This window comes from Pseudophryne corroboree, chromosome 4, assembly GCF_028390025.1.
Source record: "Pseudophryne corroboree isolate aPseCor3 chromosome 4, aPseCor3.hap2, whole genome shotgun sequence".
Lineage (NCBI taxonomy): Eukaryota > Metazoa > Chordata > Amphibia > Anura > Myobatrachidae > Pseudophryne > Pseudophryne corroboree.
In genome coordinates, this window is record NC_086447.1 from 87,035,934 (window position 1) to 87,063,638 (window position 27,705).

Here is a 27,705-nt window from a genome sequence, read left to right on the forward strand (position 1 = left end):
AACTTACAATGCATAATGGAAGAACAGCACAGACAACAGCAAAGCTACATCAACATCTTAGAAAACAATCAAATGATCAATGAATCTATCACCAGAATTTTAGAAAGTCAAAATGCTGCAACACGTGAACTCAATGCCACCCTCACTAACCTCAATGAAACACTCAGATCCCAGCACGAACAGCAACCAAGCAGCAGTTCTGGTATGACTACTCCTATTCTATCGCCAGTGTTCCACCGCTAAGGCGCTCCACCAGAGCACGCCAACACGACAGTGGTAAAGGCAAAGGCCAGTCCAAGCAGCCAACCCAAAAAAAAAATAAAAAAATAGAGACACCGATTTCTGTATAGAGAAGAAAATAAACATAGTTAGTAAGTGTAGGTTTGTCACAATATATATAACACTTAGAACCTTGTCAATTTGTTCAACATCATTAATTATAAGTGTTACAAACAACAACAGGATTTTTTGCAACACATTTATTCTTTAACATCTTTGTATTTTTTTGGAGGAGGAAAAAGTTATTTGATCTGCACATTGATCTTAGCATGCAGTAACAAGACCACTTGATTTTTTTTCAAATCATTACTCTTTCTAGATTCCAATCATTCTCATACCCTGCAGACAGACTAATTGGCAGCCAGGCAGATTCATCTATGACCAATACAACTTACAATGTGAATTTTAACTCTTTTACATTTCTTCTGTAGACGACATTACAAGAATAACACAATTGAGTTGGCTAAAAAGGTCCTAATATGTTGTGTCCCTTAAATACGATGGAGCATCACACATAGGGACACATGTATTCCTCAAGGCTAACATATTATATGTGGAGAAGTGTTACATTAGGACGTTACACACATTCATAAAGTAAAATAATAAAAAATTTACTATGTGGATTATGTGTGTTTTTAAAAAATTATCAGTCCAAGTTTATTAACCCTTATCCAGACTTTAGGCATGTCACTCATAATCTGTTGTTTAGAGATTTAAAATAAACACAATACACATGCTACATTTGTTTTGCATAAAGCGAGGGTATGTTTGTATGTCTCAAGGAGACAGACACATTCTGAATAATGGTTTTTAAATGAAAAATGGGGCAACATATATTTAGGCTTACACAACAAATGAAAGAAGCAAACAAAACTTACCTTAAAAATAACTATTTATGAGGTCTTGCCTAACCTGCCTCCCTACATCTGTACTCCAAGTATCACCAGATGTTTATAATTCCTCTGCTTGCTGGCTGCTTTCTTCATCCTCCTCCTCCTCATCATCATCATCAACATGTGGCAGATCTTGTTGCAAACACATGTTATGAAGAAAGCAGCAGCAGAACACAATTTAAGTCACCTTGAAGGGACTAAACAACAAAAGGCCACCAGACTTATCCAGACACCGAAACCTAGATTTCAGCACACCAAAACATCTTTCTATCACATTCCGCGTGGACTTATGTGCATGATTGTAATTGTGTTCAGCAGGGGTATCAGGTCGGGACAATGGAGGTGGAAGCCAAGAGAAACAGCCATATCCTCCATCACCTGAAAGACAGATATAGTAACGTGATTCATGTTAAGATACAGCAACACATAAGTAACACACTGTATTTGACCAAAGTAGACACAGGCCTACACATATCAAATTACATACCCAGCAGCCATCCATCTGGCATTTGTCCATCCTCAAACTTTTCAAAGAGGGATGACTGACTAAGGATGAAGGAGTCATGGCAGCCCCCAGGGTAACCAGCAACAACACTCATTATTTTGAGTTTTGCATCACAAACCACCTGCACATTTGTGGAGTGGTCTAGATGACGATTAGTATAGATGTGCTGCCTGCCCCTAGGTGGTCTCAGCTGAATGTGTGTGCAATCTATGGCTCCCAGCACATTGGGCATGCCAGCAAGCTCATAGAAATCTACCCTGATGGCATGCCACTGAGACTCCTGGGTAAGGAAGCAGATTGAGGCATCGATGTGGGGCTGCAAAACAGCCAACACCTGTGTGTATATTTGATAGAAAATAAAACCTGAGATTCTAGGACAGAACTGGCCACTGAGAGTAATTAAAACCAACCAAAAACAGGGGAGGTAGTTAGGTATACATCACCTGTGTTAATATTCTTGAAAATGAGGGCTGTGAGATTCCAATGACATCCCCAGACACAGCCTGAAAGCTCCCAGTAGCCATAAAGTGCAACACAGCCAGGAGTTTGTGCAGGCCTGAGACAGGGCAAGAGCGTGCTGTCTCAGGGTCTTGGCCCAGTTTGACAAGGTCATACAGATGGAAAATGTTGTTACAATTTAGACGGAACATCTGTATGACCCTGTCATCGGACAATGCGTTCAAGTTTAAACGCCCCCTAAACAAACGAGGCCTGCGCAGCCTCTGTGGAACCTGTACAACCTGCTGACAATGTTCAGTTTCTTGGCCCTGGTTACTTACAGGCTGATGTCTGAGTCTGAGGAATCCCACAGCACACAAAAGATCACTGGTCCACAGTCCTGCTGCCATTTCTGAGTGTAGGTTGTTTGAAATGGGCCTAAGATCCTTTTATAGGCATCCTAATTCAGGTGTGAATGATTTGTAAGTGGCAACACATGTAAACACTCCTGAAAAAAGCAGGTCTATTTTTTGCCGCTTTTTTTAAAGAATCGCAAAAAAATACGACCGCAATTGAGCACTCAGAGACTAACACCCAAATACGAATGAATAGTGAATACCTGTGTTGTATGAAATAACAGCCGCGTTTGACCGATGGTCTATTCATTCGTATTTCTGAACTTTGCCGTTAAAACCATTACGAATAGCCCAAACACTGCCGAGATTTGTGCTTAGTGAATTCCCGTGTTGGGACTTAAAAAAAAACCCTCAAATCGGACAAACTCGGATTATTAGTAAATATAGGCCCTGGTCCGGACTGAAGGACCTGCCAACGATTACTGATATGTCTACTGTCACTGCATATGATTCTGTCACCATTGAAAGAATGGTGGAGGATTATATGAGTGACAGCTTCCAAGTAGGCATGTCAGACAATCCGTATGTATACTGGTGTAACAACTGAGGGCTGGTGTTGGTAGCGGGAAGCCTCAGTTGTAGGGGCTGACGGGTACTTAAACTTAGGAGGTAAGATGAGACTCCTAGACATGCGCAGAGGCTGTAGCACAAAAGCCCGAAGGCGGGACCACAACAACTAGAGGTATCTTTGAAGTGTTTATTAAATAATAAAAGTCATGAAAAAGTGCAACAAAACAAGAACTACTAGGAGAGTCTCTGGATTCCTACTGGTTTGAGACCAGTATCTTGGAAATGATTTAGGGTGTTTAATGATGCTTGAGATCGTTGGTGAAATAGTGGAATGATGCTAGGGATCGTTGGTGAAATAGTAGAATGATGCTAGAGATCGTAGGAACAGCGCTTAGCTGTACTATAGAATATTGGGGTTAATGTGAACAAAGTTCCGCTGGAGAAGCTACTGATAGCCAAAGCATATACTCTGCTGAAATAGGGTGCAAGTAGCAGGAAAGTCAGGCTGCACCACTGAGGGTTATCACAGGAGAAGCAGGCTGCACCGCAGAGAGTTATCACAGGAGAGGCAGACTGCACCGCAGAGAGTAGACACAGGGGAGTCAGGCTGTACTGCAGAGTATAACACAGGAGAGTCTCTAGTGAAGTTGAAGACTGGAATCACTGGAAAGACAATTGAAGCACTGACAACTTCCTGGGTGTTGAGACAGGATATTTATACCCACTGGTGAACAGACATTGGCTGACAACTTGACACAGGCTCCAGCAGCGGATTGGAAGACGAATGACATGTGACTTTGTCCAACATGGCTGCGCCCATGACAGCGTTTTGAAGGGGAAAAAACCATGTGCCAAACAAAAATGGCGGCGGAGGGCGCGGCAGCAAAGGACTCCACGCTCTCCTACATACGCACAGTGGCCGCAGAGATGGCAGCAGTGGGTGCGACTCACAGAGGACGGCACACTTAGACTCCATGCGGTAAGATCGCGGGTGCGGCGGTGACGGTCGCGACGGGGCTAAGAGCGCCATACCCAGCTAAGTGGAACCACTAAGAAGGCCGCTGAGCCGGCACTACAGGTAACATAAAAATGAAATGTAAAACAAAACACAGTTATGACCCGGGCCTGGCACGCTGAGCCAATCTCAGGAGACACCTAACTGGTAGAAAATGGCGACCAGACACCCGGATCGTGACAACTGGCAGGAAAAAGAGGCAATTTGGATGCAGTGTGTACTCCAGTGTGTACTCCGAAAGAAAGTTTAGTGCAGCCAGTAACCTTGTCAGCGATCGGCGTAGGAGGTTACTTCCACTAAATGTGGAGAAGATGATGTTCATCAAAATGAATAATAAATTCCTCCGGGAAGACCTTGACCAGCAATTGTCTCCGGAAAGTACACAAGGACCTGTGATGGTGGATTCCAGTGGGGACTAATTAATACTCTGTGAGGAGGGGGGTATACACAAAGAAAGGGGTGAGGAATCAGAGGATGAGGTGAGGTGGACATCTTGCCTCTGTTGAGCCAGTTTGTGCAAGGAGAGATTGATTGCTTCTTTTTTGGTCGGGGCCCAAACAAACCAGTCATTTCAGCCACAGTCGTGTGGCAGACCCTGTCGCTGAAATGATTGGTTTGTTAAAGTGTGCATGTCCTGTTTATACAACATAAGGGTGGGTGGGAGGGCCTAAGGACAATTCCATTTTGCACCTCTTTTTCTTCTGTGCATCATGTGCTGTTTGGGGACTATTTTTTTAACGTGGCATCCAATCTGACACTTCCATATATGTCCAGTGGTACTGCCATATAATTCCAGTGATACTGCCGTATATGTCCAGTGGTACTGCCATATAATTCCAGTGATATTTCCATATAATTCCGGTGATATTGCTGTGTAATTCCAGTGGGAATTGTTTGTGTCGCTTGGCTTAGTCAGACAGCTACCTCATTGCACCTCTTCTACATCTTTGCATGATTTGCTGTTTGGGGCCTAGTTTTTTGAAAAGCGTCCTCCTGTCTGACACTGCAATACCACTCCTAGATGGGCCAATTGTGTCGCTTTGCTCAGTCATACAGCTACCTCATTGCACCTCTTCTACATCTTTGCATGAGGTGTTGTTTGGAGCCTTTTTTTTTTAATATCTGCCCTCGTGTCTGCCACTGCAGTGCCACTCCTAGATGGGCCAATTGTTTGTGTCGCTTGGCATACAGCTACCTCATTGCACCTCTTCTACATCTTTGCATGAAGTGCTGTTTGGGGCCTTTTTTATATCTGCCCTCCTGTCTGACACTGCAGTGCCACTCCCAGGTGTTTGTGTTGTCCACTTGTGTCGCTTGGCTTAGTCATCCAGCAACATCGGTGCAACCTTTTGGCCTAAAAACAATAGTGTGAGGTGTTCAGAGTAGACTGGAAATGAGTGGAAATTAATGTTATTGAGGTTAATAATACTATGGGATCAAAATTACCCCCAAATTCTGTGATTTTAGCTGTTTTTATGTTTTTTTTAAAAATCATGAAGATCCAAAACCATAAGCAAAACACGAAAGGGTGGTTTTGGCAAAACCAAGCCGAAACCAAAACATGAAAGCGGAATTAGAACCAAAACCAAAACACAAAACACGAAAAAGTGCCAGCTGCACATCTCCTATATATAATAGCCATGTGATTCTGTGCCTGGGTCTCTAACGCTGGGCGTGGCTAGGAGCTCTCATTGGGTTAGTGGCAGGTCTATCACACCCAGTCCACAGCTGATTGGGCTTGAAACGTCCTCCCACACAGATTACATCCAATGGGAGGCTCTGCCCTTTGGCTGCTGTGTGTTCTCAGAGCAGGATTAGCAATGGGATTGATGGAGCTGCAGCTCCAGCCCCACACCCCAAAATAGTCCCACTGCATGTGCAGCAACATACCCTCCAACAATTTACACATAAACATTGATGCAAATTTGAAAAGGGGCGTGGTCATGGGTACAGCAGAGTGGCCACGCCCCTTTTCCTATACTTTCAATGGAAGTTTGGAGAGTCAAAAAACGGTACAGACCATAAAAAAAAGGTCCTGTACCTGCCAAAAAGGTGCAGCTGGAGGGTATGCCGCTGCATCTGCAGCAAGTCTCTGTACTGAAGATAGGGGAAAAAACATCCTTTTACTGCAGCGTCCTATGGGGGTCATTCCAAGTTGATCGCTAGCTGCATTCGTTCTCTGTGCAGCGATCAGGCAAAAACTCTGCGCATGCGTATGCAGCGCAATGCGCACGTGTTGTGTACTATTACAACGAACGATGTAGTTTTACACAGGGTCTAGCGATGCTTTTCAGTCACACAGGCAGCCGCAGAGTGATTGACAGGAGGAGGGCGTTTCTGGGTGTCAACTGACCGTTTTCAGGGAGTGTTCGGAAAAACGCAGGCGTGGCTGGCCGAACGCAGGGCGTGTTCATGACGTCAAATCAGGAACTGAATGGTCTGAAGTGATCGCAAGCGCCGAGTAGGTCTGAAGCTACTCTGACACTGCAAAAAATATTTTTGTACCCGCTCTCCGATCCCTTCGTTCGCACTTCTGCTAAGCTAAAATACACTCCCAGTGGGCGGCGGCATAGCGTTTGCACGGCTGCTAAAAACTGCTAGCGAGCGATCAACTCGGAATGCCCACCAATGTCTTGCTGCCAGTCCACCTGCCCCCTCCGGCATCAACAGTCCCCACTCCTTTGCCGCGCCGCAGGTGGAACAAAAGCTGTTGCGGCCACCGGCATAGATGTGTATGAAAGCAGCGCAGCGGAAGGCTTTCATAGGCCTCCCTGCGCTGCATACTCTCTGAGCCCCGGACCCTGCTCTGCGTGTGATGTCACAGAAGTGCCTCCCCGCCACAGCCGCGGCCAGTTCCCCAGAGGCCCTGACTCCGCAACACAGCACCTAGGCTGCCGGCCTGGAAGACCCGTGATGACTAATGTAACGGATAGAGTGGGTTATATCGCGGAGGGTAATGTCTGGACGCTGAATCAATATAAAAGGTGACAGTGCTGCGCAGTGCAGTGGGTGTGCAGTCAGGGCCGGTACTAGGGTGTTCGGCGCCCCCCTGCAAACTATAAATTTGCACCCTCGCATACTTTACAAACGCACAGCGCACCCCTGTAGTAGAGACGCTTACACATGTAATTCCCCCTGTACCAGAGACGCTTACACATGTAATGCCCCCTGAACCAGTGACGCTTACACACGTAATGCCCCCTGTACCAGTGACGCTTACACACATAACGCCCCCTGTACCAGTGACGCTTACACACGTAACGCCCCCTGTACCAGTGACGCTTACAAACGTATTGCCCCCTCTACCAGTACCGCTTACACACATAACGCCCTCTGTACCAGTGACGCTTACACACGTAATGCCCCCTGTACCAGTGACGCTTACACACGCAACGCCCCCTGTACCAGTGACGCTTACACACGTAACGCCCCTTGTACCAGTGCCGCTTACACATCGTAACACCCCCTGTACCAGTGCCGCTTACACATCGTAACGCCCCCTGTACCAGTGACGCTTACACACGTAACGCCCCTTGTACCAGTGCCGCTTACACATCATAACACCCCCTGTACCAGTGCCGCTTACACACGTAACACCCCCTGTAGCAGTGCTGCTTACACACGTAACGCCCCCTTTACCAGTGACGCTTACACACGTAATGCCCCCTGTACCAGTGACGCTTACACACGTAATGCCCCCTGTACCAGTGACGCTTACACACATAACGCCCCCTGTACCAGTGACGCTTACACACGTAATGCCCCCCTGTACCAGTGACGCTTACACACATAATGCCCCCTCTACAAGTACCGCTCACACACATAACGCCCTCTGTACCAGTGACGCTTACACACGTAACGCCCCCTGTACCAGTGACGCTTACACACGTAATGCCCCCTGTACCAGTGACGCTTACACACATAACGCCCTCTGTACCAGTGACGCTTACACACGTAACGCCCCCTGTACCAGTGACGCTTACACACGTAATGCCCCCTCTATCAGTACCGCTCACACACATAACGCCCTCTGTACCAGTGACGCTTACATACGTAATGCCCCCTGTACCAGTGACGCTTACACATGCAACGCCCCCTGTAGCAGTGATGCTTCCACAGGTAACGCCCTCTGTACCAGTGCCGCTTAGACACGTAACGCCCCCTGTACCAATGCCACTTACACACGTTACGCCCCCTGTACCAGTGACGCTTACACACGTAATGCCCCCTGTACCAGTGACGCTTACACACATAACGCCCCCTGTACCAGTGACGCTTACACACGTAACGCCCCCTGTACCAGTTACGCTTACACACGTAATGCCCCCTCTACCAGTACCGCTTACACACATAACGCCCTCTGTACCAGTGACGCTTACACATGTCATGCCCCCCTGTATCAGTGACACTTACACAAGTAACACCCCCTGTAGCAGTGACGCTTACACAGGTAACACCCTCTGTACCAGTGCCGCTTAGACACGTAATGCCCCCTGTACCAATGCCACTTACACACGTAACGCCCCCTGTATCAGTGACGCTTACACACGTAATGCCCCCTGTACCAGTGACGCTTACACACATTACGCCCCCTGTACCAGTGACGCTTACACACATAATGACCCCTGTACCAGTGATGCTTACACACGTAATGCCCCCTGTACCAGTGACGCTTACACACGCAACGCCCCCTGTACCAGTGACGCTTACACACTTAACGCCCCTTGTACCAGTGCCGCTTACACATCGTAACACCCCCTGTACCAGTGCTGCTTACACACGTAACACCCCCTGTAGCAGTGCTGCTTACACACGTAACGCCCCCTGTACCAGTGTCGCTTACAGACGTAACGCCCCCTGTACCAGTGACGCTTACACACATTATGCAGCAGTCACACACACACACACACACACACACACACACACACACACACACACACACACACACACACACCAGACACATATATACAAACACACACATACATACTGTACATACATTACACACATACACAGTCACACATATATGCAGTAAACACAGACACTGTATATGCACACACACTCACTCTCCAGTAGCGGATCTTGCCACGGGCAAGCAGGACTTTTGCCCGGGGCGCCGCCTTCCGGAGGGCGCAGGGCGCCATCCGGAGGGCGCCGCACCAGGGCAAGATCCGCTGCTGCTGTGCCCCCCGCTGCTCGTTGCCCCCCGCTGCCGCTGTGAAGAGAAACTAGACGAGTACGCGTCTAGTTTCCCTTCGTGGAGAGGACCTTTGCTGTGCGGTGTGCGATGACGTCATCGCGCACCGCACATAGGAGGTCATTCCAAGTCGTTCGCTCGGAAAATTTCTTCGCATCGCAGCGTTTTTCCGCTTAGTGCGCATGCGCAATGTCCGCACTGCAACTGCGCCAAGTAAATTTGCTATGAAGTTTGGATTTTTACTCACGGCTTTTTCTTCGCTCAGGCGATCGTAGTGTGATTGACAGGAAATGGGTGTTACTGGGCGGAAACAGGCCGTTTTATGGGCGTGTGGGAAAAAACGCTACCGTTTCCGGAAAAAACGCGGGAGTGGCTGGAGAAACGGAGGAGTGTCTGAGCGAACGCTGGGTGTGTTTGTGACGTCAAACCAGGAACGATAAGCACTGAACTGATCGCAGATGCCGAGTAAGTCTGAAGCTACTCTGAAACTGCTACGAGATGTGTAATCGCAATATTGCGAATCTTTCGTTCGCAATTTTAAGAAGCTAAGATTCACTCCCAGTAGGCGGCGGCTTAGCGTGTGCAATGCTGCTAAAATCGCCTTGCGAGCGAACAACTCGGAATGAGGGCCATAATTTCAGTCTGTACAGGGGGCTTAAATGACCACGCCCCCTGTATGTAGCCACGCCCCCTATTGTCGCCTGGGGCGCACAGCGCCCAAGAACCGGCCCTGTTACTCTCTTTCCAGACACTTATCTAATGAAGTCTGGCTGGCCGAAGCTGTAGCAGCTCATCCTCCTGCTGCAGCATGGTCCCGTGTAGCTCCGCCCCTTACTCCCATCTACCTCTGCCCACTTTGGCTCCCTCCCTGCCACTGAATGTCACACAGGGGAGGGGAGGGGAGGGGAGAGAGGAGGTTTTGTGCTGACGGCGCTGAGGGGGCGAGGAGGCTTTGTGCTGCCGGCACCGAGGGGGAGAAAAGGTTTTGTGCTTCTGGCGCCGCTGCATGTGTGACAGCAGCCGGCAGCAGCAGGGGTAGCAGCAGAAGCTCAGCACAGGGATGCAGAGCAGGGAGAACGTCTCTCCTTCCTGGTGCCTCCCTGCACTGCATCCCTTTGCTGAGTGGCTAGCGCCGGACCTGTGTGCAGTGTCACTGACACTGCACAGCACTCTCACCTTTTACATTGATTCAGCCAGTCACTCAGTTTTGCGAGCCAGTCACTATTGTTAGCACCAGTGTCCCAACACGCCATATTACAGGGAAGTAGACGCACTAAATAAACTACAGCTCCCAGTAGCCCTTAGCGCCGAAGCATTCCGCCCCTTAGGGCTGCTGGGAGCTGTAGTTTATTGAGTGCATCTTCTTCCCTGTAATACGGCGCGTTGGGACACCGGCGCTAACAATAGTGACTGACTGCTGTGCGAGTCCCGGAGAGCCACTGCCAGAGGGAGGACAGCAGCTTAGCTGCTTCCAGGAGGAGAAGCTGGAGAAGCTTTACTCACCCCTCCCCCACTCACAGTACCTGCACCCGCGGTAGCTCCAGGCCCCCTCCCCCACCTGCAGCAACCCCGCACCCACCCCTCCGCCGCACCACCGTATCCGCCTCTCCCCCACCCGGGACACCCCCGCAACTGCTCCTTGCCGAACCGCAGTGGCTCCGGACCACCACCCGTGGCACCCACGCACCCTCCCCCACCTGTGGCACCACCGCACCAGCCCCTCCCCCACCTGCAGCACTACCGCAACTGCCCCTCCCGCGGCACCCCAGGGTCCCATCCGCATCTTCCCCGCACCCGCCACTCCCCCAACCAAAGCACCTACTAGGTGATTCATCAGGCCCTGCGTGCGCTGTTCACGCCGTTGAAAGGGGCTTCGACCCATTAACCATTGCACGCCCTTTGTCCGTGCAATATTTAACCACTTACACAATTATGATTGGATGTAATACTCCATATAATAAAAATATTGCACACCACAAGGGTGTGCAAGGGTTAAGGGGGCGTAGCCCCTCATGATGTTGTGAAGAGAGCCCGTAGGGTGCGATGAATTACCTAATATATATATAACCAAACATGAAGGCAAATTATGTCCGGCGCTATATACGAAGCCCACTGATAGGAACAATTTGTTATTAGCCACTAGTGCCCACCCAGAGCCTCTGAAACATGCCCTCCCCTATTCACAATTCCTGAGAGCATTATGTATATCCACCAGTAGGGAGATGGGAGAAAGACAATTGGATTCTATGGGGTAAATTTACTAAGGTCCCGATTTTGACCGAGATGCCGTTTTTTCATCAAAGTGTCATCTCGGTAATTTACTAAGCAATAATCACGGCAGTGATGAGGGCATTCGTAATATTTTGAAGTCCTAGGAAAAAAATCACGAATGAATACACCATCGGTCAAAACGCGGCTGTTTAAGTATGAATCTCGGTCATTTACTAAGAAGTGCAAAGCAAAAAAAAAAAAAACACTGCCGTGAAAAATTACAACTCGTAAAAAAGTGCTAAAAAAAACAGACCTTTTTTTTTTATTCGTGATTGGATAGGCATGCACGGATCCATGAGATCCGTGCATGTATATCAGTGGGAAGGGGTGGGAAAGTGCTTATTTTTTCAAAAAAAATTGCGTGGGGTCCCCCCTCCTAAGCATAACCAGCCTCGGGCTCTTTGAGCCGATCCTGGTTGCAGAAATATGGGGAAAAAATTGACAGGGGTTCCCCCATATTTAAGCAACCAGCATCGGGCTCTGCGCCTGGTCCTGGTTCCAAAAATACGGGGGACAAAAAGAGTAGGGGTCCCCCGTATTTTTAAAACCAGCACCGGGCTCCACTAGCTGGACAGATAATGCCACAGCCGGGGGTCACTTTTATATAGTGCCCTGCGGCCGTGGCATCAAAAATCCAACTAGTCACCCCTGGCCGGGGTACCCTGGGGGAGTGGGGACCCCTTCAATCAAGGGGTCCCCCCCCAGCCACCCAAGGGCCAGGGGTGAAGCCCGAGGCTGTCCCCCCCCCATCCAATGGGCTGCGGATGAGGGGGCTGATAGCCTTTGTTGTAAAAGAAAAGATATTGTTTTTAGTAGCAGTACTACAAGTCCCAGCAAGCCTCCCCCGCATGCTGGTACTTGGAGAACCACAAGTACCAGCATGCGGCGGAAAAACGGGCCCGCTGGTACCTGTAGTACTACCACTAAAAAAATACCCAAAAAAAACACAAGACACACACACCGTGAAAGTATAATTTTATTACATACATACACACACATACATACTTACCTTATGTTCCCACGCAGGTCGGTCCTCTTCTCCAGTAGAATCCAAGGGGTACCTGTTGAAGAAATTATACTCACGAGATCCAGGGGTCCAGGGTCCTCGGGGAATCCAGGTGTAATCCACGTACTTGAAAAAAATAACAAAACGGACACCCGAGCCACGCACTAAAAGGGGACCCATGTTTGCACATGGATCCCCTTTTCCCGACTGCCAGAAACCCACTCTGACTGATGTCTAAGTGGGTTTCTTCAGCCAATCAGGGAGTGCCACGTTGTAGCACTCTCCTGATCGGCTGTGTGCTCCTGTACTGAGTGACAGGCGGCACATGGCAGTGTTACAATGTAGCGCCTATGCGCTCCATTGTAACCAATGCTGGGAACTTTCTGCTCAGCGGTGACGTCACTTTAGGTCAACCGCAGGGCAGAAAGTTCCCAGCATTGGTTACAATGTAGCGCATAGGCGCTACATTGTAACACTGCCGTGTGCTGCCTGTCAGTTAGGACAGGAGCACACAGCCGATCAGGAGAGTGCTACAACGTGGCGCTCCCTGATTGGCTGAAGAAACCCACTTAGACAGAAGTCAGAGTGGGTTTCTGGCATTCGGGGAAAGGTGACCCATGTGAAAACATGGGTCCCCTTTCAGTTCGTGGCTCGGCTCTGCGTTTTGTTTTTTTATTCAAGTACCTGGATTATAAATGGATGCGACGAGGACCCTGGGCCCCTGGATCTCGTGAGTATAATTTATTCAACAGGTACCCTTGGATTCTACTGGACAAGTGGACCGACCTGCGTGGGAACATAGGTAAGTATGTATGTATGTTTGTGTGTATGTATGTAATAAAATTATACTTTCAAGGTGTGTGTGTCTTGTGTTTTTTTGGGTATTTTTTTAGTGGTAGTACTACAGGTACCAGCGGGCCCGTTTTTCCGCCGCATGCTGGTACTTGTGGTTCTCCAAGTACCAGCATGCGGGGGAGGCTTGCTGGGACTTGTAGTACTGCTACTAAAAACAATATCTTTTCATTTACATCAAAGGCTATCAGCCCCCCCATCCGCAGCCCATTGGATGGGGGGGGGACAGCCTCGGGCTTCACCCCTGGCCCTTGGGTGGCTGGGGGGGGGGACCCCTTGCTTGAAGGGGTCCCCACTCCCCCAGGGTACCCCGGCCAGGGGTGACTAGTTGGATTTTTGATGCCACGGCCGCAGGGCACTATATAAAAGTGACCCCCGGCTGTGGCATTATCTGTCCAGCTAGTGGAGCCCGGTGCTGGTTTTAAAAATACGGGGGACCCCTACTCTTTTTGTCCCCCGTATTTTTGGAACCAGGACCAGGCGCAGAGCCCGATGCTGGTTGCTTAAATATGGGGGAACCCCTGTCATTTTCCCCCCCATATTTTTGCAACCAGGATCGGCTCAAAGAGCCCGAGGCTGGTTATGCTTAGGAGGGGGGACCCCACGCAATTTTTTTTTTAGATTTTACAGTGTTTAATTACAAAAAAAAAAAAAAAATGAACCCCAGCACGGATCACACAGATCCGGCCGAGATTAATTGTAAAAAAGTCGGCAGTGTTTTGCTAATCACTGCCGTAAAAAACAAAAAAAAAAACACGAATGACATCGACATCGGAAGAAAAGAAAAACCCGAATAGGACAGCTTAGTAAATTAGTCGTAATAAATTCAAAAAGTTGCAGTTTTACACTTTCGATGTCATTCGTGATTGAACTTTGACCTTTTTCCGAAAATTACGAATGTTAGTAAATTTACCCCTATGTTTTTGAAATTCCAAAAAAGAGGTTATGGAGTTGATGTTTTGTTAAAGGCGAAAGCCAAGGCCTTAGCTGTATCATCTGATGCATTGTTGGGGCCCAAGAAAAAGTTTGTTCTAAACGACATATGTGGAGTAATCGATACACCCATATGAGTCCTTTCATTAATAAGAGAGCGAAAGCATTGTGGCCAGTAGTACAATCAGACAAAAATCTCCCGGCACTTCACCACAAATCATTAATGATTTGCTATAAAAGAGGGAAGAACCTCAGGGATTACCTGGTACGTAATGACGTATCATGTATGAACAAACCCACGGGTGGGAGCTTTCTAGGTAAACCTAAGAATGGTTGTTTTAGGTGCCCAAATTGCACCACCTGTGGGTTCTTACAGACGGGCCCTAGTTTCCATCATCCTTTTACGGGTCAGAAATTATCAGACATCGGTTAACATGCACAAGCCGTTTTGTTGTCTATGCCATCACATGCCCATGTGCAAAGGTATATATAGGCAAGACTGAAATCACTTTCCGTGAGCGCATGGCACAACACCGTGCTGCCATAAGGGCAGCGTTGATTTCTGGGTCGAGTGTTCAGCCGGTTGCACGCCATTTCGCTGAGGCGAAGCATAATTTGTCTACACTGAGATATCGCATTATAGACCATGTGCCGCCGCTCATTAGGGGTGGCGATAGATCTGTGAAGTTGTTACAGAGGGAATGTGAGTGGATAATACGTTTAGACACTTTGGTTCCTCGAGGCCTAAATGAGACACTCGGCTTACAGGTCTTTAATTGAATTCTAATTCTATTAACATCTGTGCAGTACAACTCGGAACATTTAGGTTACTTTATTATACATAACACTCAGATCCTATGGTTGTTCCTTCAGTTTAGTTACATTCAATACGACTGTGTATTACATTTGAAAGATTTTGAGATGCCTAATAAGCTTTATTGTTTAAATACTTGTTTTGATGTAACTTCTGACGGTTTTCATATGTTGCTTGTTTTTATTTCCTTGTTTTACTTGTCTGATGTGTTTTAATGTATGGTGTGTATATCTGTTTATATCTGTAGCACACAGCTGTGGTGATTTGTCAGTTACTATGGCAACAGCCCTGCAATCCGAGCCGGTCTGTATGGTGACCAGGATACGGAAGTGGGCGGAGCTTACTGGCGTGGTGAAGGGAGCACTTAAATACCGGTATGTGTATTGCATTTTGTAAATGGCTTGATAAAAGCGCTGAACGGCGCTGAAACGTTGCCCAAAACAGCCGACTGTTGTCATCTTTCTATAGCCTTGGAGTGCCGCCAGTGGAGGACTATATATAATATATATATATATATATATATATATATATATTCTCGGCGGCGCGGCACTCGACTTCTTAGTAAAGAAAGACGGATAAGATCTGCTCATCATGAGCCGATCTTATCCGTCTTTCTTTACTAAGAAGCCGAGTGCCGCGCCGCCGAGAATATATTTACCTGTTTGTTTTGCGAGGGCACCGGCGCAAGTCATTTGCATAACTATGGAGTGCCAGACCCCGGAGCATGTTTTATATATATATATATATATATATATATATACACAAAACACTCACACACATACACACACACATATATATCAGGCCCTAGTGCAATCGCGGGAGGTTATTTTTGGAACATTGTTACTCACCATCAGATAACATAAGAACATGCACCCCCTTCCTGTCCAGAGTGGCAGCCACATCCCATGCCGCAGGGCAGGAGACCCCTGACACGCAGGAGAAGCAGCAGTAGAATAGACCGATCCGTGATGTATATAGTTCTCATTGCTGTATATGTGTTCTGGTGGAAGGTTACAACGGATCTTATTTTGTGTTTGTATTAGTTGGCGTATGAATCTCTTTTCTGTGTTCTTTGACTCCCTGTAGTTTGCCAGTAAGGAAACATGCAACACGCACTCTTCTTCCTACCCCACAGTGTGCATGCGCTGCCTGTAACATTGGGGAGGGAGTGTGCTGCATGGCCCAGGACGGTATGGCTGCCGGCATTCCTCCTTCCCGGCACCCCCGCAGGCTCATCCCCCCCTTTCCCGGGTGTCAGAGTACTGGATCAAGTCGAAGGCGGAGTTATGGGAGGAGGGGACTCAAGCCCGGCAGAAGGAAAAGGCATGCGAGAGGAGGGGAAGGAAAAGGATGACTGGTTGTGTGACAGACCAGTGTATGCGAGGTCCATCCCATGGGGAGTTAGCAGCATAACTGCGGAGTAAACACACTTTATGGCAAGCGGAGGATGAAATCATCTTGGTGACTCACTGTCCGGTGGTGGGGCCTTCGAGTAACTGTTCCGGGGCGGGGGAGGGGGCTCGTAACCTGTGATCAGGGAGAGGGGCATCAGATGGCCGGCTGATGTAGCAGCGCCCAGCAGATGCTGTGGGACTATTTTCATGGAGGGCCTGGAGCTGCCGCTCTTTCTGCCCCATTGTTAATCTGGCCCTGCAACCCCCCCCCCCAGACAGGTCATCTCCCTTTAGCACTAAATAACTCCCCTCCCCCTCAGACAGATCATATCTCCCCAGTACAGATCTTTCCTCCACCTGAGATATATCATCATCTCCCCTTAGTATAGAATTACACCCTGCCCTCAGACAGATCATCTCCCTAAGCATAGAATAACCCCTGAGGGCCGCCCCCTCCTCTAGTGTCATATTCCAGACCGGGCACTCATATTAACCAGTACATTGTGAGCCTATCAGAGTGTCAGTTACATGGTCTCTAGTGGCTGGCAAAGTCTCTATGGGGGCTGCCCACATCCTTCAAAATGGGCCCCAACTGCTGCATTCACCTGGGGGGCCCTTCATGCCCCTGTCCGATACTGTCTGGGCATACTTAGTGAAATCTGCAGCACATCCGCTAACTCTGCATTTACTAATAACCCATCAGTATCTGTAACACCATTGCTCACCTTTTTTGTCCGAAGTGTTCTGAGGGATTTCACAAGATGGAATGTTGCTATCCGGCACGAGCAGGCAGGAGCAGAAGGAGGAGGTGTTGCTACACGGAGCATAGGAATAACATGCAGTGATATTCCACTTGTATCCGTCCGCGCAGGTGCATGCCATTCCTGCATCAGTCACATAGCACTCTAGGAGAAGATGTGATCATATTACTGGGGATAGCCATCTCTACCGCATTAATACCAGCTCCCACCAGCACATTACTAATACTTTCATTTGTTAACTTGTACTGTATGTAATTTTTTAAAACTTTTTAAAAAGTTATTTATTTTTAATACCCTTGAATATAACGCAGAGCAGCAACAGAGCACGAGTCTGCCCGCACCCCAGGCAAGAGCATCAGAGTCTTACTTGTCCACACATACAAAAGGCCATATTGGATGGCATTCTGCTGTTTGGTGCATGGTCTGTGTAGCAGAATCCTACTGTCTGTGGCTAGTGAAACGCGCAGAGCATGGCTGACCTTTGTTGTGTTCAAGGATATTCAATAAGGCAAATCTGTAGGTTGTGGGAGGGCATGTGCTAAAGTTGTCTGAGGGTGGAGAACCCATTTAAAATAGACTCTGGATGGTGGTTTATAGCACAGCCCATCTCACTGCTAATAACTCTGTGCACCCATCCGGTTTTCTCACGCATTTCGCAGGTCTTACCTGTTGTGATTGATACCTGTTCTATGCTCATACTGACAGAGGAATTGATGGTTAATGTGTAAGGTAATATTACATAGCTCGTTAAAAAAGTTCCGTCCAAAGTATAATCATATCCTTCCATCATAAAGTCTGTGAAAGACACAAACTGATAACTGCTCTGCGTAGCTGTAAAAACAGGGGGGGGGGGGGGGGGGGGGGGGGAACTGTTTCATATAAATAACCAATTGGTAGAACACAAAGAGCCATTTTCTGAGTTAGAAACTAAGCATGGAACTGTGCATCTGGACAAACCATATTGCAATGCAAGGGGAATACATACATGTATTGTTTTTGCATGCAGGGTAAATACTGGCTGCTTTTGCATGTAGCCCACACATGCTGGGCAGCTTTATTGTTATACTGCAGTTTAGATTTGAGTCAGGACACACCCCACCCAAATCTAAAGGCCCGTATACACTAGTCAATATAGTGAACGACGTCGCTCATTTTGACTCTTCCTGAGCGATGTCGTTTACTAGACTGTCCAGTGTGTACGCTGTAAACAATGTGCAGCCCCGCGGGCCGTTAACAATACTCTGTGTCGGCCGGCCATGCCAATCACTTTGGACTCATCGTCCAGAGCTGCATGCACGGCCCGGCCGCAGCATGACATCACTGTGCGATGTTGCGCAGTATGTAAGCCCACGTCGGGTGGCCCGGGCTGCGAAGGGGACACACTAGGCAATGTTGCTCATGGAGCACATCGTCTAGTGTGTACTCACCTTAACTCTCTCAGCACATGTTACATATGCTCAAACTGCAGTGCAGCGTGGTTTTTCCAAGGTGCAAAATTACTCCTTTTTTTGCTTTGCTCCAATTTCAGAATTAGCCCCATAGTCACTAACATCGTATAGCACAGCAAAGCATGCCTACATTTAGGTGTAGGAGTTATCGTATATTAATTACATTTTAAAGAGCATGGGTGTCAGACTTGGCCTTCAAGGCTACCCTATCGATCCAGGATATAAGGAGGATATCTATTATTTTGCACAAGTGACTTAATTAGTCATTTTGATTAAATTATATATGTGTGTAGCCATGTATATCCTTAAATCCTGGTCTGTTAGCGTGCCTTGAGGACAGAATTTGCAATCCTTGTGTTCACATGCTGAGGGCCGCCCATTGCAGGGTAAGGCCGCCCAGCATGCTAACCCCCCCCCTCACTGACCAAGCAGTGATTGTGACTGTACCGTAATTTCTGCTTGATTGCAGAGAGTAGGGTTGCCTCCTGCCGGCGCAGCTTGGCTGCGCCTGCAGCAGGCCCGCCGCCATCTTTCTGATTGTGGTGGCTGCATGTGACGTCACGCAGCTGCCGCAGTCACGCCCCCCAATTGGATGACACTGCCCCCGTTTCCCCGACTCCGCCCCCACAACTCTCCGTCTCTGCCTTGGAAACGGAGCATTACCACCACCACCACCCCTCCCCCCTCCGGCGTCCTGCGAATGCCTCTGCCTGATTGACAGGCAGAGGTGTTTGCATTTTTTGTGGGCCCTGGGCATGCGCCTGCACCCTCTTAGTAATTTTTGGGGTTGGATCGCCTATTGCGATCGGCCCTGAGTTTGGGAACCACTGCTGTACTGTGTATTAGGATTGCTGGACTACATTTTGTTTCCCATACACAGCATGTTTCCTGAATGACAATGCAGCCTTTGAAGTCTGTATTACAAGTGACGACGTACCCTTTCTCTTGTAATGTAAGATTATTAGCTGGGGTCGATTTAACAAGCAATGATAAGACCTCTCTCCTCTATTTTTGCCGTTGAAAGAAATGATTGCAGCTTCTCCTGATTTGCCAGCAGGTAAGTGGTGGAGAGATCACACATTGCTCAGTGGTTGCGATTTAATGCATCCTTGTAACCTGCTATCAGGACAGCAAAGTTAATCAGTTTATTTTATTTTGACAATTTAAGTTTTTCAGCGCTTTTGTTAATAAAATAGGGGTATATTTTTCAATACTTTTTTTTCCAGATGTTGACATTGTGGTTTCAATATTATAATGGGGGTCATTCCGAGTTGTTCGCTCGTTATTTTTTTCTCGCAACGGAGCGATTAGTCGCTAATGCGCATGCGCAATGTCCGCAGTGCGACTGTGCCAAGTAAATTTGCTATGCAGTTAGGTATTTTACTCACGGCATTACGAGGTTTTTTCTTCGTTCTGGTGATCGTAATATGATTGACAGGAAGTGGGTGTTTCTGGGCGGAAACTGGCCGTTTTATGGGTGTGTGTGAAAAAACGCTACCGTTTCTGGGAAAAACGCGGGAGTGGCTGGAGAAACGGAGGAGTGTCTGGGCGAACGCTGGGTGTGTTTGTGACGTCAAACCAGGAACGAAACTGACTGAACTGATCGCAGTTGCCGAGTAAGTCTGGAGCTACTCAGAAACTGCTAAGAAGTGTCTATTCGCAATTCTGCTAATCTTTCGTTCGCAATTTTACTATGCTAAGATTCACTCCCAGTAGGCGGCGGCTTAGCGTGTGCAAAGCTGCTAAAAGCAGCTAGCGAGCGAACAACTCGGAATGACCACCTATGTCAGCACAGTCGATCATGTGACTGGATCCCATTGCTTCCCCCCATCTCTGGAATTGTGTTACCTCCCAGATCACACATTTTCTGAGCAGCCTCATGAAGACCATACTGTCGGATAGTCAGACTACTTACTTGCTAGCTGTCTTCTGACTCTCGGTTTAACAAAACCTATTTCCTGTTTGGAAAAGAAATACAGGATGAATTACAGTATTATTATTATTATTAATATTATTATTATTATTATTATCCTTTATGTAATACTTTTACCTTTTGTAAAAATGTACTACTTCACCTATAACGTCAGCTGCAGCACCCTATGGGACTTCTAAATAGTCGTTGAGCTAAATATCTAACCAGTCATTATTGACGCTATCTATGGTGATGACAGAATGGGTTTTGGGGCTATTCATCTTTGCGTGCCCCCCTCCTTCCCCCCTGATGGAACAGTTTACGATGAGTGATCCATTTAGATCTCTCTGTCTCCTACTGTTCTAAAGCCATGCATGAGCTTGAGAGCCAGGGGAAGTGGAGAGACCTAAAGGGAACCCTATTTGCATCTGGGACAGGACCTTTATCAATAGATGGTGTTAACTAGCCGAGCCTGAACAATAGCATATCTGCAACATTATTGTAACACAGAATATATCGTATTGGGCTTAATAAATAGGCTCCTTTAGCTCCTGTAGCTCATACAGTATTTTACAGTGGTGGATTTTACCTATGGGCCACAGGACTGCAGCCCTCCCAGGTAAAGTCCGCCATCCCGATCAGTGTCAGATGCAGTCCGAGACTTCACTGGCTTCACTGTGACAGGCAGTCCCACTGAGAGGTTTTTCCTACCTCCGGGACTGCCAGACCTGGCTGCGATTAGCAGAGAGCTGGCTTCCTGCTTCAATGGGCTGCAACCGATGCAGTCCATAGAAGCTGGGCATTTGCGCATGGGCACTGTCTAAATCCACCGCTTTTGCACATGCGCCAGTCCCAATGCCTGTCAACTCCATTGCACAGGAGCCGGGACACGGGACTCTCCTCTCCCTCCTCTAAAAAAGGTAGGATCCATCGCTCTATAATAATTGTAATCTTGGTTCTTTCACTTATAGCTTTATCAATATCACCTGACCCTGCTGCCTCCAAGAATATGCATATACTGACCCAGGTTCTCATCCTTTGGTATATATACTAATATACATGTCTCCTAACTTACAATTATGGTGCGACAGTGCTAAATCACAAACTTTAAAGGGGCATAGCTTATGAGAAAACGTGCAGTTTTTGCAAAAAAGTGTGTGCGCTTTGGGGAGAGCTGAGTTTGGGCAGGACGGGAGTAGGGCTTAGTGTGCCCCAATTTGCATGGCTAAGGGATCTATTTTGGGGTATAGCCGCAAATATTAAATATCACCCCAATGTATGAAGGAAGCTGATAACTCAAGGGTTCCCCAAGGGTTCTTCTTTGAAGGGTGTAACAGCAAAACAAAATAATTTGTTACAGCGCACAGGAATTAGGTTTTGCAATATTATCTTATTTACTTAAAATTCTCTTTCATTGTATGCGATCCTCCCCGGGTGTTGGATAAGCACCAACAGCCGGGGAAGATTGCATACAACGAAAGAGCAAGGAGAGCGGTGAGATCATTGCCCTGCTTTTTATTGTCTGGCCAGACTTTTTAATTAATCAGCTTCTTTGCGGACTGCAATACTGGATTCTGAAGTCCATGCTGATCACTAAGCTGAATATGAAATACGTGTTTGCGGATCAGTAACACTATGGCCCTCATTCCGAGTTGTTCGCTCGCTAGCTGCTTTTAGCAGCAATGCACACGCTAGGCCGCCGCCCTCTGGGAGTGTATCTTAGCTTAGCAGAAGTGCGAACGAAAGAGTAGCAGAATTGCTACTAAAAAATTTGCTGCAGTTTCTGAGTAGCTCCAGACCTACTCCTAGATTGCGATCAGCTCGGTCCGTTTAGTTCCTGGTTTGACGTCACAAACACGCCCTGCGTTCCGCCAGCCACTCCCCCGTTTCTCCAGCCACTCCTGCGTTTTTGCCTGGCACGCCTGCGTTTTTTAGCATACTCCCTGAAAACGCAAAGTTGCCGCCCAGAAACACCCACTCCCTGTCAATCATACTACGATCACTCGAGCGACTGAAAAACGTCGCTCGAGCTTGGGTAAATCTACAAACTTTTGTGTGAAAGTACTTAGCGCATGCGCGCTGCGTACCATGCGCATGCGCAGAATTGCCGCTTTTTCACTTGATCGCTGTGCTGCGAAAAATGGCAGCGAGCGAACAACTCGGAATGAGGGCCTATATGTGGAGATTGAGGTGTTTCTATTTCATCCGCAGTAGAGCACTGACGGTGTCTGTTCTATTATTTACTCTGTATGGACAAGGATTTCAGTCAGGCTGAGTTACAATCATGCTGGATTGATACTGTGGGGTACATTTACTAACAATGGCCCTCATTCCGAGTCGTTCGCTCGGTAATTTTCTTCGCATCGCAGCGTTTTTCTGCTTGGTACGCATGCGCAATGTTCGCACTGCGACTGCGCCAAGTAATTTTGCTATGAAGATAGTATTTTTACTCACGGCTTTTTCTTCGCTCCGGCGATCGTAGTGTGATTGACAGGAAATGGGTGTTACTGGGCGGAAACACGGCGTTTTATGGGAGTGTGGATAAAAACGCTACCGTTTCCGGAAAAAACGCGGGAGTGGCTGGAGAAACGGAGGAGTGTCTGGGCGAACGCTGGGTGTGTTTGTGACGTCAAACCAGGAACGACAAGCACTGAACTGATCGCAGATGCCGAGTAAGTCTGAAGCTACTCTGAAACTGCTAAGTAGTTTGTAATCGCAATATTGCGAATACATCGTTCGCAATTTTAAGAAGCTAAGATACACTCCCAGTAGGCGGAGGCTTAGCGTGTGTAACTCTGCTAAAATCGCCTTGCGAGCGAACAACTCGGAATGAGGGCCCATGAGAGTTCTATTTAAGATAGGATGTTGCCCATAGCAACCAAACAGATTCTACTTCTCATTTATCTAGCACTTTCTAGAAGATAATACCTGGAATCTGACTGGTTGCTATGGGCAACATCCCATCTTAAATACAACTCCCATCTTAATAAATTTACTCCTATGTTTCATAAAGCTATCATCATTGTGTGATTGGTGACTAAGGAGTCTATTTACTAAGCCTTGGATGGAGATAAAGTTCCAGCCAATCACTGTCTAACTGCCATGTCACAGGCTGGGTTTGAAAAATGACAGGTAGGAGCTGATTGGCTGGTACTTTGGAGGTTATTCCGAGTTGTTCGCTCGCAAGGCGATTTTAGCAGAGTTGCTCACGCTAAGCCGCCGCCTACTGGGAGTGAATCTTAGCATCTTAAAATTGCGAACGACGTATTCGCAATTTTGCGAATACAAACTTCTTAGCAGTTTCTGAGTAGCTTCAGACTTACTCGGCATCTGCGATCAGTTCAGTGCTTGTCGTTCCTGGTTTGACGTCACAAACACACCCAGCGTTCGCCCAGACACTCCTCCGTTTCTCCAGCCACTCCTGCGTTTTTTCCGGAAACGGTAGCGTTTTTTCCCACACGCCCATAAAACGGCCTGTTTCCGCCCAGAAACACCCATTTCCTGTCAATCACACTACGATCGCCTGAGCGAAGAAAAAGCCGTGAGTAAAAATCCTAACTTCATAGCAAATTTACTTGGCGCAGTCGCAGTGCGGACATTGCGCATGCGCACTAAGCGGAAAATCGCTGCGATGCGATGAAATTTACAGAGCGAACAACTCGGAATGAGGGCCTTTATCTCTGTGCACTTTGGGGGTAATTCAGACCTGATCGTAGATGTGCTAAATTTAGCACATCTATGATCAGCTTTCCTGACATGCGGGGGGACGCCCAGCATAGGGCTAGTCAGGCCTTACCCCGCCGTGCAAGTACAAAAGCATCGCTTTTGTACTGGTAGAGTAGCTCCCCACCAGTGCAGCTCCTGCGCGCTGGCAGGAGCTACTCGTCGCTGCCCGGGTCGCAGTGGCTGCGTGTGACATCACGCAGCGGCCCGCCCCCCAACGGTCCGGGCACACCTGCTTTGCCCCGACCGTGCCCCTTAAAAAACGGTGGCCAAACGCCGCCGGCCCACCCCCTCCCGCCTAGCGACTGCCTCTGCCTGTCAATCAGACAGAGGCGATCGCGGGGCTAAGACAACCGCTGGCTGTCTGCCATGCGCAGGCGCACTGCGGCGCCGCCACATGCACACTTCAGACCTGATCGCTGCTGTGCAAACACGCACAGCAGCGATCAGGTCTGAAAAAGCCCCTTTATCTCCATCTAAGGCTTAGTAAATAGACCCCTAAATAACAAGCTGAATGAAACTGTGGGGTATATTTACTAAGGTCCCGATTTTGACCGAGATGGTGTTTTTTCTTCAAAGTGTCATCTCGGGAATTTACTAAACTCAAATCACGGCAGTGATGAGGGCATTCATATTTTTTTGGAAGTCCAAGAAAAAAAATACGAATGAATACACCATCGGTCAAATCCGCCTGTAATTTGGTAGAAATCGGTCATTTACTAAAAAGTGTAATTCACAAACACTGCCGACAATAGCCAAACACTGCCGTGAAAAAATACCAATCGTGAAAAAGTGCTAAAATAAAACAGACCTGCTTTTTTTTACCGTGTTCTGATAGGCATGCACGGATCCATGAGATCCGTGCATGTTTATCAGTGGGAAGGGGTGGGAAAGTGTTAAATTTGACAAAAAAAAATGCGTAGGGTCCCCCCTCCTAAGCAAAACCAGCCCCGGGCTCGGTGAGGTTACTTTCGGTCATCCGCTGACCACAAAGTTCCCACCATTGGTTACAATGGAGCGCATAGGCGCTACATTGTATCACTGCCGTGTGCTGCCTGACATACACTACAGGAGCACACAGCCAATCAGGAGGGTGCCACGACGTGGCGCTTCCTGATTGGCTGAAGGAACTGTCAAAGTCAGAAAAATATCTCTATACACACTGCCATATTTGCACCTCATACACGTCCGCGCTGCGCATGCGTACGCTCTCCCGTGCGTGCGCATACTCACAGTCGCGGGCACCCGCAGGCGCACGGTATGCGTATTTACGGTAGAGTTTATGTGATCGTAGCGTGCGACTCAATCGTTACATATTTTCACTATATAATGTATTTTGTAGATCATGGTCCCTTTGATAGATTCTGAAAGTTTAGTTAATATAGCATGTTCCTGGACAGAGAGATCCCTCTTTGTATTGTACGAAGGGTCTAACAGGGGTCATACAGTGGTGTTTAGTACCCATCGGAAGAGTATTTAATTAGCAATATTCCGGTGTTGGTTTGGAGCGGATTAATCGCTCGTGCGAATAGTTATGGACATAAGAAGTTTATGTCCATTTACTATTATTTACTCTTACTTAGCCATGCGGCGGGAAACCCAGTATCCCACCCACCTAAACAGTTGGAAGTAGCCACAGCCCACCTGTATGAATCAACCTATGACCTTTTGTTATAGTGCGAAGCCGAATTCTTGTGTCCAATGAACAATGAGATTGTAGGGACCATTGAATTGTATTGTGTGTGGGGCATAAATAGACAAGCCGACCATATCCAGTTCACTGTCTTCAACGGTTCTCATTGCTGATAATTGGGAGCTGGATATCGAGGCGCATGCGATCGTTTCCCCTTGTGCGTAAGTGTTTCTCCGCAATCATATTGTTCTTACTGTTATTGTGAGCCATTTCTCTCTCTCTCTCTTCTCCTCTTTCTCTCTTATTTTCCCTTAAAACGTAATTGTATTGTATTGTATTTCCTGTGTAGTTATCTGGTTAGGTAGTCTATGTTATATTGTAGTGTATGACTTGTATTGTGTTAATTCTTTTGCAAGTATTTCATTCATAATATATAAGGCGTTAGACCCTAAGCACGGTATCTGTGTATTTCTTATAGTGTTAAGTATTCTCAGAGCATCGGTGACGCTCGAACAGCATTTGAGTTAATAAGGTTATACTGTGTTGCATTTACACTCTATCACTACACTAAGGTTTTACTGCATAATATACTGTTTATGGTTTAGATATAAAGGTTTAACATTGTGAGCGTCAGCGCCGCTGGTGATCTCCTCGTGGTCCCGAGCGTCCGCTACGCTATAGCGAATCATTACGATAGACGGCAGCCAATAGCGTGCCTGCCTGTGATCTCTTGGCCGTGAGCGAACGTGACGCTTGAGCGTCTCGACTACGGCTAAGCGATTGCTACGCAACGAGCGTACCCTTACGGTACTCCATACGTGAATAGCGTACAGTGTTCTTAGACCTCATAAAGGGTTTTATATAAGATAAATATTTAGCTTTATCAATTGGCGGCTCGCCCGTCCTTCACATATCTGCACTAGGTAATTTCAGCAGACATTATCCAGCAGCAAAGGGCGGGAGGTCATATTCCTCGTAGTGCTGTTTGGATAAGCGTCTGCTTCGCTTAGTAAAGGGTGCTGAAGGAATCCGGGACCGGAGGTAAGAACAAAACGACAGTGTCTTTTTAAAACTGTTTATTTCTGTCTTGCGTACACACGCACGCATATCTGCATTTCTTTTCATTCGTGTATTTTCATATATCACTCTCCTGTTTGCCATTGTATAATTGATAAACGTACTAAGAGAGATTTGCCGCTATTTCATAGTTAAAGAGTAAAGGTAATACAGTTAAGGTATAGAAATACACACAGCTCTACCTAAAGGTAAAAGGAGAGATTGGTGTGGTGTGCGGTAGATGATCAAGGATCATCTACATTGATAAAACGTGTTAGTTGTGTTACGGTGGACAAAGACTGGTGTACACGTGTCTCTAACAAAGGGAGAGACTCGCGTATGCAAAGGCCGATGCATGCAGCGTAAATTACGCAACGGAGCGTCTGGGTACGCCCACGTAACTCAAGTCACACGATAGTGTTGATTGTTAAGTAACGCAACAAGCGATAAATAGCGCAACAGGCGATAAGTAGCGCAAATCTATTTTAAATTCGAAATTTAAATTAACAGATCCTTCTCCTAATTTGTAACACATCTGGTCTAAAGAGAAATTTCTGCGCAGAAATAGAAATAGAAACAAAAGTGTATATGTGGTGAGTGAGTGTTTGTTTTTACAATTTTGAGGATTGAACCAAAAGAAATCATCGAGTTC

At 47.4% G+C, this 27,705-nt stretch overlaps 1 protein-coding gene across 1 annotated transcript in view; it reads right to left on the reverse strand.

Annotated features, from left to right (window-relative positions):
• The window catches only part of LOC134910843 (adhesion G-protein coupled receptor F1-like), a 169,462-nt gene that overhangs the window by 128,714 nt on the left and 13,043 nt on the right, over positions 1-27,705 (reverse strand). The window contains exons 3-4 of the mRNA XM_063919227.1: positions 20,645-20,687; positions 17,246-17,425 (exon numbers count right to left, since the gene is read on the reverse strand). Of these exons, the coding sequence (XP_063775297.1) occupies positions 17,246-17,425; positions 20,645-20,687 (223 nt within the window). The remainder of the gene's footprint in view (positions 1-17,245; positions 17,426-20,644; positions 20,688-27,705) is intronic.